The sequence below is a fragment of the Ovis aries genome, chromosome 4, assembly GCF_016772045.2.
Source record: "Ovis aries strain OAR_USU_Benz2616 breed Rambouillet chromosome 4, ARS-UI_Ramb_v3.0, whole genome shotgun sequence".
Classification (NCBI taxonomy): domain Eukaryota; kingdom Metazoa; phylum Chordata; class Mammalia; order Artiodactyla; family Bovidae; genus Ovis; species Ovis aries.
The window spans coordinates 117,511,108-117,523,233 of NC_056057.1; the positions used below are offsets into that span (position 1 = coordinate 117,511,108).

At 49.7% G+C, this 12,126-nt stretch overlaps 1 protein-coding gene across 1 annotated transcript in view; it reads left to right on the forward strand.

Annotated features, from left to right (window-relative positions):
* The first annotated feature begins 7,419 nt into the window (after positions 1-7,419).
* The window catches only part of DPP6 (dipeptidyl peptidase like 6), a 980,810-nt gene continuing 976,103 nt past the window's right edge, over positions 7,420-12,126 (forward strand). The window contains exon 1 of the mRNA XM_027969056.3: positions 7,420-7,512. Coding sequence (XP_027824857.2) covers positions 7,462-7,512 — 51 coding nt within the window. The 5' untranslated portion in view covers positions 7,420-7,461. The remainder of the gene's footprint in view (positions 7,513-12,126) is intronic.

Sequence of the window (12,126 nt, forward strand, 5' to 3'; positions counted from 1 at the left end):
TCGTCAGTAGTGAATTAAGCTGTGGGTAAGGACTGGTTTGTGATGAGAACAATCACCCTTTTCCTATGCACAGTGATGGTTAGGGTTACCAGTCAACTTGCCTGGGCCATGGGGCATCCATCTGTTTGTTCAAACATTATTCTGGACATTTCTGTGAAGGTGGTTTTTTTTTTTTTAATGACTTTACCATTTGAGTCAGTACACAGGGTAAAGCAGATTGCCCTCCTTAACGTGTGTGGGCCTCATGCCCTCAGCTGAAGACATGAATAGACCAGAAACGCTGAGAAAGCGGGAGCCCTTCCCTGACTGCACTGGGCTGGGACATCAGTGTTTCCCTGCATTCAGACTCATATTGAAACATCAACTTTTCTTGAGTCCTGAGTCTGCTGACTTTTGGAGTGGAACTTACACAGCTGCTTCTTCTGGGTCCCCAGTGTGCCGACTCTAGATTTCAGGGCCTGACAGCCTCTGTGTGAGCCAATCTCCTACAATGCATTAGATTATATATATGTATTTATATATGACAATATATATGCATATGTACATCTATATGTATTTACATATAATTATTGTATACATATATAAATGTATGTATTATAGAATATATGTGCTTAATTGCTTAGACATGTCTGACTCTTTATGACATCATGGACTGTAGCCCACCAGGCTCCTCTGTTCATGGGGATTCTCCAGGCAAGAATACTGGAGTGGGTTGCCATGCCCTCCTCCAGGGGATCTTACCCACCCAGGTCTTCCACATTGCAGGTGGATTCTTTACCATCTGAGCCACCAGTGAAGCCCAAGAATACTACAGTGGGTAGCCTATGCCTTCTCCAGGGGATCTTCTCGACCCAGGAACTGAACCAGGGTCTCCTGCACTGCAGGCGGATTCTTTACGAGCTGAGCTACCAGGGAAGCACATAGAGTATATGTGTGTGTATATGTGTGTGTGTGTGTGCGCGTGTGCATGTGGGTGCTTAGTTGCTCAGTCATGTTTGACTCTGCATGAATTGTGGCCACCAGGCTCCTCTGTCCATGGGATTCCCAGGCAAGAACACTGTAGCAGGTTGCCATTTCCTGCCCCAGGGGATCTTCCCAAGACAGGGATTGAACCTGCATCTCTGTGCCTTCTGCATTGGCGTGTGGATTCTTTATCACTGTATCACCTGAGAAGTCATGCATACACACACACACACACACACACACACACACATACACACGTGTATTTTGCTTTTCTGGAGAACTCAAAGTTACCTTGACTTTCACTTTTACACATAAGGAATTTCACATGTTGCATTTCCTTACGGCGAAAATTCACCTCGCCAAAGTTAAACTTCTAGTAATAAGTTACAAGACATGAACACTGATAAAATGACATGATGGATCTGTTTTTCTGTTGTAAATATTACCTGATGTCAAATGTGAAGCTGAACATTGTGCCAAAAGCCTCAACTTAAGTCAAAGCTGCTTTAGTCAAAGCAGTCTCTGACGCCAGCGATACATAAATTAAGGAGGGAGCAGAAGAATGGACCAAACAATGGCTCTGCGGTAGCAGGTTTGGAGAGAGCCTGTTGGAGTTAAATAATGTCCATGGGTCCACATGTAGCAAAATACTGTCCCTGGGGTGTGGCTGCCTCGGAGCATGGCAGATCCTATCTGCTGAAAACGAACAGAAATACTATCGCCGTAGTATTTTCACCAAACTATGAGATAATATGCTCTTCTCATAGATTAGGAAAAAAAAAAAAAACCACCTGGAAATACAACTGTAAAAACTGGAGAGACAGCCCAACACTTACTGATAAATACAGGACCACACCCGCATCCCATGCTCATAAATGCAGCAGAGGGAAAACCATTTTAAAGGTGAGGGTGAGGAGAGGGGTTCTGATGTCAGCGCCATCTTCAGATATTTCTAGTCTGATTTTCCCAGAACATTTAAAATCCCAAAATATTATGACAGTTGCGCCTCCTCCGTTTCAAGCACTTCCCCCCATATTCTTGGTTTCTTTCTTTCTCCCAGGCTCTGCTTTATCTATCTTCATTCTTTTTTTTTTTTTTTCTTCAGTGTCTTAGGTCAAAGGCTAGACGAGTTGCAAAGACTGAACAGTCACTGCTGAACTCAGAGCTGCTTTGCTTTGATTCCATACCATGTCTCCTCTTTATGCCTGCTTTTAGCCCTGTCTTTTCTGTAGGTCTTTCTGCCAGAGGCTAGGCAGGAATAGAGAACACAGGTGTGCCAAGCAGGTAGTTTTGGCTGATACTGTTGGTTGAGTGTTAGGAAAAACATTGTCTACTAGCAGAATTATGTATCTATTAATTTAACATTTAATCCATATCATCCCACTTTCTATTTTCAGAGATAATTTAAAGGAAGCTAGGAAAATGACAGGTTAAAAAATTTTGTCCTATACCTATGAATAAATTTAACCAAGGAAGTGAAAGACTTGTACCCTGAAACCTATCAGACATTAATGAAAGAAACTGAAGAAGACACAAATAAATGGGAATGTATTCTGTGTGCATGGGTTGGAAGAATTAATATGGTTAAAATGTCCATACCACCCAAAGCAATCTACAGATGCAATGGAATCCCTATCAAAGTTCCTATGGCATTTTCCACAGAAACTGAGCAATCCTAACATTTGGATGGAATCAAAGAAGGCCAGCCCTAAATAACCAAAGCAATCTTGAGAAAGAAGAATAAATCTGGAGACATCATAAGCCGTGACTTTATTACAAAGCTCTGGTAATCCAAACAGTATGGTATTGGCATAAAAACAGACATCGATCAATGAAGCAGAATAGAGAGCTCTGTCTCTTTCATAAGGTTTGCTGGGAAAACTGGATGCTCATACACGAAAGAATGAAACTGGGCCAGTATTTTACACCACACACAAAAATTAACGCACTGTGCATTAAAGATGTGAATGTAAGACCTGAAACCGTAAAACGCCTAGAAGAAAACATAAATGACATGGGGCTTGGTAATAGGTTTTTTTGGATTTGACCCCAAAACCAAAGGCAACAAAAGTAAAAGTAAATAAGTGGTCTTATATCAAACTGCAAAGCTTCTTCACAGCAAAGAGGACAATCAGCAAAATGAAACGGCAGGCTGCCAGATGGCAGAAAACATTCATAACTCATATTATCTGATAAAGGACTAATATCCAAAATATAGAGAGAAATCATACACCTTAATATCAAATAAACAAACAACCTGATTACAACACGGTAGAGGACCTGAATAGATATTTTTCCAAAGAATACATTCAAATGGCCAACTCATCATCAGGGAGATACAGGTCAAAACCACAGTGATATCACCTCATATATGTCAGAATGGTTATTATAACCAGAATAGCAAATGTTGGTGAGGATGTGGAGAAAAGAGAACCCTTGTGCAATGTTTGTGAGAAAAGCCCAAGAATACTGGAGTGGGCAGCCTATCCCTTCTCCAGAGGATCTTCCCAACCCAGGAGATGAACTGGGGTCTCCTGCATTACAGGCGGAATTTTTTACCAACTGAACCACCAGGGAAGACCAAGAATACTGGAGTGAGTAGCCTATCCTGTCTCCAGGAGATCTTCCCGACCCAGCAATCGAACTGGGGTCTCCTGCATTGTAAGCGGACTCTTCACCAACTGAGCTATGAGGGAAGCCCTATACTGGTGCAGCCACTATGGAAAAAAAAAAAAAAACCCACTATGGAGCTTCCTAAAAAAAACTAACAATGGAACCACCATATGATCGAGAAATTTCATTTCTGGGTATTTGTCACAAGGAAACAGAAACACTCACTTCAAAAGACATATGCACACTCGTGTTCATTTAAGCATCATTTACAGAAGCCAAGATATGGGAATCACATGTGTCCACTGATGGACAGAATGCACTATCATGCCAGCACGCTCAGGCACTCAGTCAGGTCCGACTCTCTGTGACTCCGTGGACTGCAGCCCACCAGGCTCCTCTTGTCTGTGGAATTTTCCAGGCAAGAGTATTGGAGAGGGTTGCCATTTCCTCCTCCAGGGGATCTTTCCCATCCAGGAATCAAACTCGGGTCTCTGGCATTGGCAGGCGTCTGGTTACCACTGCTCCACCTGGGAAGCCTCCCCTCAACCATAAAGACTGAAATCTTGCTATTTGTAACAACATAGATGGAACTTGAGGCCGTTATGCTAATTGAAATAAGCCAGACAGAGAAAAACAAGTATTGCACGTTGTCACTTATTCGTGGAATCTGAAAATCAAAGCAAAATGAAGACCAAGCTCACAGTGTTAGTCACTCAGTCGTGCCTGACTCTTTGTGACCCCGTGGACTGTAGCCCGCCAGGCTCTTCTGTCCATGGAATTCTCCAGGCAAGAGTACTGGAGTGGGTTGCCATTTCCTTCGCATAGCTCATAGATACAGAAAATAGATTGATTACAAGGGCAGGAGTGCAAGGGAAAATGGGTGAAGGTGGGCAAAAAGGACAAACTTCCAGTTATGAAGGAAGTGTTGAGAAAGCCCTCGCAGGGGTGACTCATTGGTCTAGGGGTATGATTCTTGCTTTGGGTATGAGAGGGTCCTGGGTTCAAATCCTGGACGAGCCCAGGTTATCCTTCGGGCTTCCCCTGTGGCTCAGCTGGTAAAGAATCCGCCCACAATATGAGAGACCTGGGTTCAATCCTAGGGTTCAGAAGATCCCCTGGAGAAGGGAAAGGCTACTTACTCCAGTATTCTGGCCTGGAGAATTCCATGGACTGTATAGTCCATGCGGTCTCAAAGAGTCTGACACGACTGAGTGACTTTCACTTTTCCAGTTATGAAATGTCATGGGAATATAATGTATAGCATGGTAACCGTAGTTCATAGCACTGAATTGCATATTTGAAAGTTGCTAAGAGACTAGATCTTAAAAAGTCCTTATCACAAGAAGTTGTAATCTGGTGTGGTGATGGATGCTAACTGAAACTCTTGTGATGATCATCTCACAGTGTCTACAAATATCAAGTCAGTGCCTTGCACACCTGAAGCTGACGTAGTGTGACATGTCAGTTATACTTCCATTAAAAAATATTTCTGTCTCGTTGTCTTAATTTTCTTGCCCTACTCCAACATGGGATGGGATGGGAAAAGCCACATTTTGAGGGAGCAGTTTTGGTGGGAAAGAGAGGGAAGAAGATTCTGAAGGTATTAATGCCACTTCAAATAAAGAGGAGAAAGAACTATCTTAATGTTGCTTAAAAACAGAATTTAGACTGGCAATAATTTTGTCCACATTAAGCTGGGTTTAGTGTAAAGGTCAACAGTACAAGGATGATCTGTGCGCATGTTCATTTTTAGAGAAAAGCTGTCATTAAGAATCCTAACATAGGAGAGAGCTTCTTAAACCTAAAAAAAAAAAAATGTGTTATGCCTGCCACTTTTGAGGCAAAATCCTAATCCAGGTTCCTTTAAACTCTGCTTTTCAATTCAGCTTAGTTTCATCTATTTCTTCCACTTATCTTTTACGACAAATCATTAGTTACAAGTCTTTTTCACCTGTAAACCAACTGCTTGCATGTGCTTATATACCTACTATATGTGTGTGTGTATATAGAATGCTTATATATAATGTTTCATATATGCAGGCATTGTGAATAATTTGCATATGATTACGGTAGCAATTGCTCATAATTTTCCGAGTGTGCGTTGAAAGCTGGGCTCTTGTTCATTCTTACATGCTATTTTTTATGAATATAAAGAAATGGAAAGGTTTCTCAAATTCCTCCCAGCTTCGCATTCCGCTCCCCCCTCACCCCCCAGGCGAGGACGTGTACACACACACACACACACACACACACACACACACACACACACACACAACCAGTGACTTCAAGCCTGATGCGCTGATGTCGGTTGAAACAGCTCCAGTCCAGTTTCTGCGGTGGCCTGATGCTCGGTGGAGGAGGGAAGCCGCGGCGCCGGGAGCATCCTCGGTGCTCTTCCTGGCGGCCTGGGTTGGCAGCGTTTGAATCTGACCCCTCTTGGCGTGCGTGCTCTCGGGAGCGCGCGTCCGCATGTGGTCCAGGGAGCTAAGCCGCGCCTGGGAACTGTTACGGCCTCCCGCGAGCGGCCTGGGGTGGCGAGCAGGGAACACCCGGCGCGATCAGCACGCAGCCCGCCGCTTGGGGTGAAGACTGGGGGTGGGGGAGGGGTGGCGGGAGGTGGATCGGAGCTGCGGTGGGGGCTCAGGAGCCCAGGCCGACCCCTTGGCGCGAGGCTGGAGTGTGGGAAGCCGGCGGGATCAGATCCAGAAACAAAGACGCCCGAGGGGCCGCGGCTGGGGCGGAGGCCGGGGCCGGGGGAGATAGCGGAGCCTGGGAAGCCAGGTGAGCCGGCGCAGAGCCGGCGGGCGCCGCGAGTGCCGCCGCCCAGCGGCGTTCCCCGGGCCCTGGACCCGCCGCGGCGGCAGATTCGGACGCAGATCATCTCTGAAACCATGGAGACGCTCCGTGCGTCCCATGGTAACCCGAAACAACATTATTTATGAGCGCTCTGCTTCCCGCGCCTCGCCCGAGCCACCGAAGTGCTAGGCGGCGCCCGGCTCTGCCCGGCCTCTCCCTTCCCTGCGGGGGGCGCAGCCGGGAGGTGGTCTCAGCCGATCTTGCGCTCGCGCCGGGCGGCAGGCGGCGGTGCCTGCTTGTAAAAACCCAGCGAGCGTGCGCCGCGCACACTGGGCCCGCGGGGAGGGGGCGTGTGCCCGGGAGGGGTGCTTCGGGGGGCTCCGGTTCTACCCAGAAGGTTCGGCTCGCTTAACCTTGCTGCGGCTCGAAGCATCCTGGTCCAGCCGGGTTCAAGCAGCGCAGCCTTGTGTGAACGCGCGCGCGCGCACACACAACACACACACACACACACACACACACACACACAGATACACACACACAAGGGCCCGCCCGCACTGTGGTCGCTGCCGGCTCACCGGGGTCTCCGCCCTTAGGGACCAGTGCGGCGCCCTGCGCCGGCCCCCGCCGAGGATCCCCCCCGCGGGCCGCGCCGCCCAGGGTCCCCGCGTGCGCCCCGCGCGCCGCGCCAGCCGCTGTCGCTGGCGAAGCTCGGCCGGCCGGCCCGCCGGACACGCAGGCTGTCGAGCTGGCCCCGCGCCTCGCAGCCTTTTTCCCCGCGCCCCCGCTCCCGGGGCCCGCCGGCTTTTGTTGAAAGCAGCAACACCCCCACGCCCTCTCTCCGTCTTTTTAATTTTTCTTTCCAAGCGGCGGCCGAAAAGAGTTGATTGCTATTGTGATCCGCCCGGGAGTGGAGAGGGACAGGGTGGCGGAAGGGGGACGCCGAAGCGCTGCAAGAATTTTTTTTTTCTTCCTTCAAAAGCCAACTCCACCCAGTCCTCGGCCGGTCCAATCTCTACTTTTATCATCAGCGAGACAATGGATTAAGTTACTCTTCTCCGGGCCAGAAGTCGGGTTCAGACTTGGGGCAAAATGAAGGAGAAGGCGATGATTAAGACGGCTAAAATGCAAGGGAACGTGATGGTGAGTGCTGGTGGGCGAGGCGCGCGTGGCCGGGAGGACCGGCACCGGGGGACCAGCGCTGGGGGCGAGCGCGGCACCCCCGGGACTGACCGCGACCCTGTGCGCCACCGCCAGATCCCACCGGAACCCCCCAGCGGCGGCCGCCCGGGTGCGGTGGATCTGCCGCTTGTTTGCAAATTGCAACTTTACGGCCCTGGGTCCCTATGCTTTAGACAGGTGTCTCGGGGTCCACGGCGAGGGCGGGCTGCGCGCGGTGGGGAAGGGGCGGCGGAGCAGCCCACCGCCGGCCGTGCGTCAGTTCCAGCTCGCGGTGGACCCCTGGGGCCGTGTCGGGTGGTGGTGGTGGCAGTGGAGGGACCCACGGAGAGCGGGATCTCCGAGGCCAGGGCAGGACCGCCGGGCCCGGATGCCCGCGCCGGCCTCGGGGCTGCGATCCCGGAGCCCGGGACCTGTTGGGGTTCGCAAAGCCGGTGGCTCACCCGGGGCGGGCGCCTGTCTCTCGGCTTCGGCCGCTGCCACCGCGGCTGCCGGCTGGGCGGGGCCCTGCTCAGGGCTGTGACGACGGTGACCCTCCCCCCCCCGCAAAAAAAAAAAAAAAGGCTAACGGTGCCAGCGAGCGTACTGATGGCACATCGCCCCCCGAGGAGGCCCGTGCGCCGCCGGGGACGTCAAGGGGGGCACCTGCGCCTTGACAACTTTGCTAAGTCGAGGACCCCCCACACCCGCTCGCCGCTGTCCCGCGTTCCCCGCCAACCCCCGACCGCTCGGGGCACAGGACCACCTTGGAGCCCCTGCCGTCTGCATCCCGGCGCCGGGCCGCAAGCCATGGGGGTCAGGGCGCCAGACCCTCCCGGCGAGGACCAGTAGGTTGCCATCTTGTTCTCTGGCAACTGTGTGTGAGCATGTTTATTTGGCTGATGTTTTAACCCTTTCCGGGTTGCCGTGGCTGCTCCGGAGGTGGGGCTCTGTTTCCACACGTGACTAGTCCGCGGGGTCCTTGGTGGTGAGGGAGGGGCCGGAGGAGGGGGTCGCCGTGAGACTTTGAAGGTACAGCTGGAAATGCAGAAATTCCTTCGGGTGCTGGGTTCCCCTTGGTTGGATCCCAGGGGTGCGGGGCGGGAGCAGGGCTGGGTATGGAAGGACCCAGTCACTGAACTGTTGCGAGGTCTTGCATTCAACAAAAAGAGACAAGAAATGAAAAATGTATTCGAATTGGACCAGAACCCAGCCGGCTTAACCACACCCACAGGGAGACACCTGTTGCCTGGCAGAAGACCCATCACCCTCCGTTTCTGAACTTGACTTCCGGCCTGAGGAGCTTAGTTAACTGTTTGAAGGGACTGTTTTGGAGACACCCCCTTCCCTGCCCCTGCCCATACACACAGCAGACAGCAAGCCCCCCATTGCTGAACCTTCATGAGCCTGGGTTTCTCCCCGGACTTACCTAATTGTCTGTGAAAATACATCTGTGTCCCTCCTTTCCCCACTCCAGTTCTTGCCATTGCATAATTCCATGTATAAACAGGACAGAAACGTGTGTGGAGTGTTGGTTTCCAATTAAGTTCCCACCCACACCCACAATTCCTCTCTTATGCGATGCCTAAATGTTGATGATGCTTGATTGGTACCTAAATCTGTTGTCCAGTCAGTATTTCTTCCAGTAACTTAGTACATTGTAACATAGCACCATCTTCATATATACGACATATGTGGTATCTTCATTAAAAACTTTTAAGATCTTCCCTCCCACTCCCCTCTCTCTGCATTTACTTTAGAAAAATAAAGAATGAGAACACTGATCTCGCTTTGGCTCACACAGTGAACAAGGCTGTTCCCCAGGGTACCCAGCGAACACCCTCCTCTGTGTCTGCTTTTCACAAGGGCCGTCAGAGCAGGTCAAACTGAATCTAGATAAGCCTACAGCCACCGGTTATATTTTCAGAGTCATCTGGTTGTTGGCCTAAGAGGAAAAGGAGACACAGACTCACTCAACTTTTCCACCTTCTGTTGATTCCTGAATTGATAATTATGACTCTGCAGTCGGGTTTGTGCCTTTTCTGAAATGTCACATTCCAGCTAAATCCAGGCAGCTTTACTCGAGTGATCATACCGCACTTAAATCGTTGTTTTGAGACTTACTGAGCCCTAATTTTTCATCGGTTGTTTGTGGAAGACTCTGGGTAATCACGGCCTCTCCTGGATTCGATGGCTGGCAAATTCTTTGCGCTTGCAGCTTGATCGGAATTCAGGTGATACTTTACATTCCCGATGAGGATGGGATGATTTATTCCATCACTGACAGTTGAGTGGCTGCACATGTGACTGCTGTGGATGGGGTACAGCGAGCTGCACGATGTCCTTGTTTGTGCAGCAAGATACACACATGGACAGGGACACAGACTCCATCGCCCGGCTGGGCACTCAGAGCTCTCTGGACCCACGTCTGAGGTGTGATGTGTAAAAGGAAGACACTTGGTCCTGCCAGGGTGATGGGTGAACGGTCATGTGGTCTGGACCCGTGGTTTTTTCTTGCTCCCGAGAACCGTGACAGTAGCATCTGACTTGCCTTTGCTGTGCTGTAATCCTTAATTGAAAATCTATTTTCATAACATCTTCGTGAACGTTTTATTCCTTACACGTTGCTCTAGAAGTTTATTGCTGGTGACAGTTAGCTGATTAAGCGAAGGCAAACTCCCTGGTATGCCCTCTAGTCTCGTCTTGGCATAATAAACGAGTAAAAGAAAGAACATGGGTGGAATGGCTCACAACTTCTAGCTTCATTCTGGAGGAGAGTCTTTTTCATAAACTTTATTTCTAATATTGTGAGAACGAAGCCACGTTTCATCTGTAACTTAACACCCTTGAAAGGGATCGAAAGTTTTCCACTCTTTCAGAAGAGAAATTAGGCTTTCAAATCACTGTCTTTCCAGATAATCCATATTTGAAAATTTGTACGGGGTTGGGGGGATGACTTGCATTTTTTTCAACCCAGTCTTGCTGTATGACTCTGTTGATATCCTGCTTCTTTAACCATGGTTTAAATTAAATGGGCTGTTTGAGGAAGGCAGATCCTTTGGCAGGAGGTCTGGGGTCAGTGGAAAATTTGATTAGCCAGAGGAGATTACTTCATACTCAGTTGCCCTGCTCTGTCTCTGTGAGCTTTTCCCAGACATTGAGTTGCTTCCTGGAGACAGAGTAAAGGTTGGTTAAAGGAAAAAAAAAAAAAAATCAAAGTCCCAGGGACTGCCCGATGCCCCTGGGTGACAGAGTGCCCCTCCCTTGGTGTGTGTTGGTGGCCCTGCACGCAGATGGGGGGTGAATGAGGTTGGCCACACCCTTGGTGACCAGAGCTGTGTCAGGGGAGGTTCAGAAGACAGATAGTGAGGGTCAGAGGTCTGCAAGCCACAGGGATGCCCGAGAATCTCACGGTTGAACGGTGCTGCTTTTGAATGAAAGTTGTGGCTTGGGGGTTCATTTCTTATGTATGGAAGCGGATGTTCTTCCTGTGGCCACTGACTGTGGGCTCTGGTCACTGACCAAATGCATCTGTGACGTCATGGGCCCTTGCTCTTTTCCGATCTTCCCATTCCTGTGTTGGACGGAAACCTGGAGTAGAACTGCCCACGGTGAGAGCTGTATTCGGGCCACGTGGATACCTCACTGATTCAGTCCTAGTAGACATGATGACCTCCAGTGTTGGTGCCTGCACATAATAAGCCACGGTGAGCAGAGGAAAGGCTTTGAGGTCTACAGATGAGTTACGGGGACGCGTATGGCGCACAGACTCCCCGCTGTCGGCCCTCCTGGGGAACAGGGACGCACGCTCGTGAGATGACTTTTAGGGGTGCATCCTCTGGGGATGCAGTGTCTTTCCTCCGTCTGAGGGTGAGTAGAAACACTCCTGCTCTCTTACTGCTGTTGGCATCCTGGCGACAAAAGCCATGGTGTTGGTTCCAAAGGTGAGCTTGGTGGCTTGTGTGCTGGGAGGAATCTATTCTTGAAATGGGCTCCAAAACTGTTTCAGAGGCCCCCGGGGTTTGGAGAGTTCTCTTTCTGCATCCCAGGGGTGTGGCATCTACACAGGGCTTTCCCTACTCTGCACTCCTTGTTCAGCGTCCGTTCCCAAAGGCGTTAACCCCATCACCAGACTCCTTTTGAAATGCTGATTATCCCATCTATGCAGAAAAAAAAAAAAATGAGGCAGGTACCATTTCACACACACCTCTTACAGGATTTACAGGACTGAGAAAGGATGTAGACACTAACTTCCAATAAAAGACACACAAAGGTGCTAAGGTTTCTAGGAAAAAGTTCCTAAACCCAGAAAGGGATGGTCTGCTCCGGATGTTTCATAAAATGTCTCGAGTAAAGCTGTGGAGCATGCACAGGGCTGTCTTCACTTGATGGACTGCTGGGTCTTCATGTTGGGACATGTGAAATACCCAAGTTGGCCTTTTCCTCCGCTTGGATGATTACCCTTCTTTCTCTGATCTGTCCTGGCCCCTAATTCTGTTACTACAAACTTGCTCATCTTTTGAGTTTTGAATTCCCTTTATTATTTCCTGGCTTCCCCGATAGATCAGACAGTAAAGTGTCTGTCTGCAATGCAGAAAA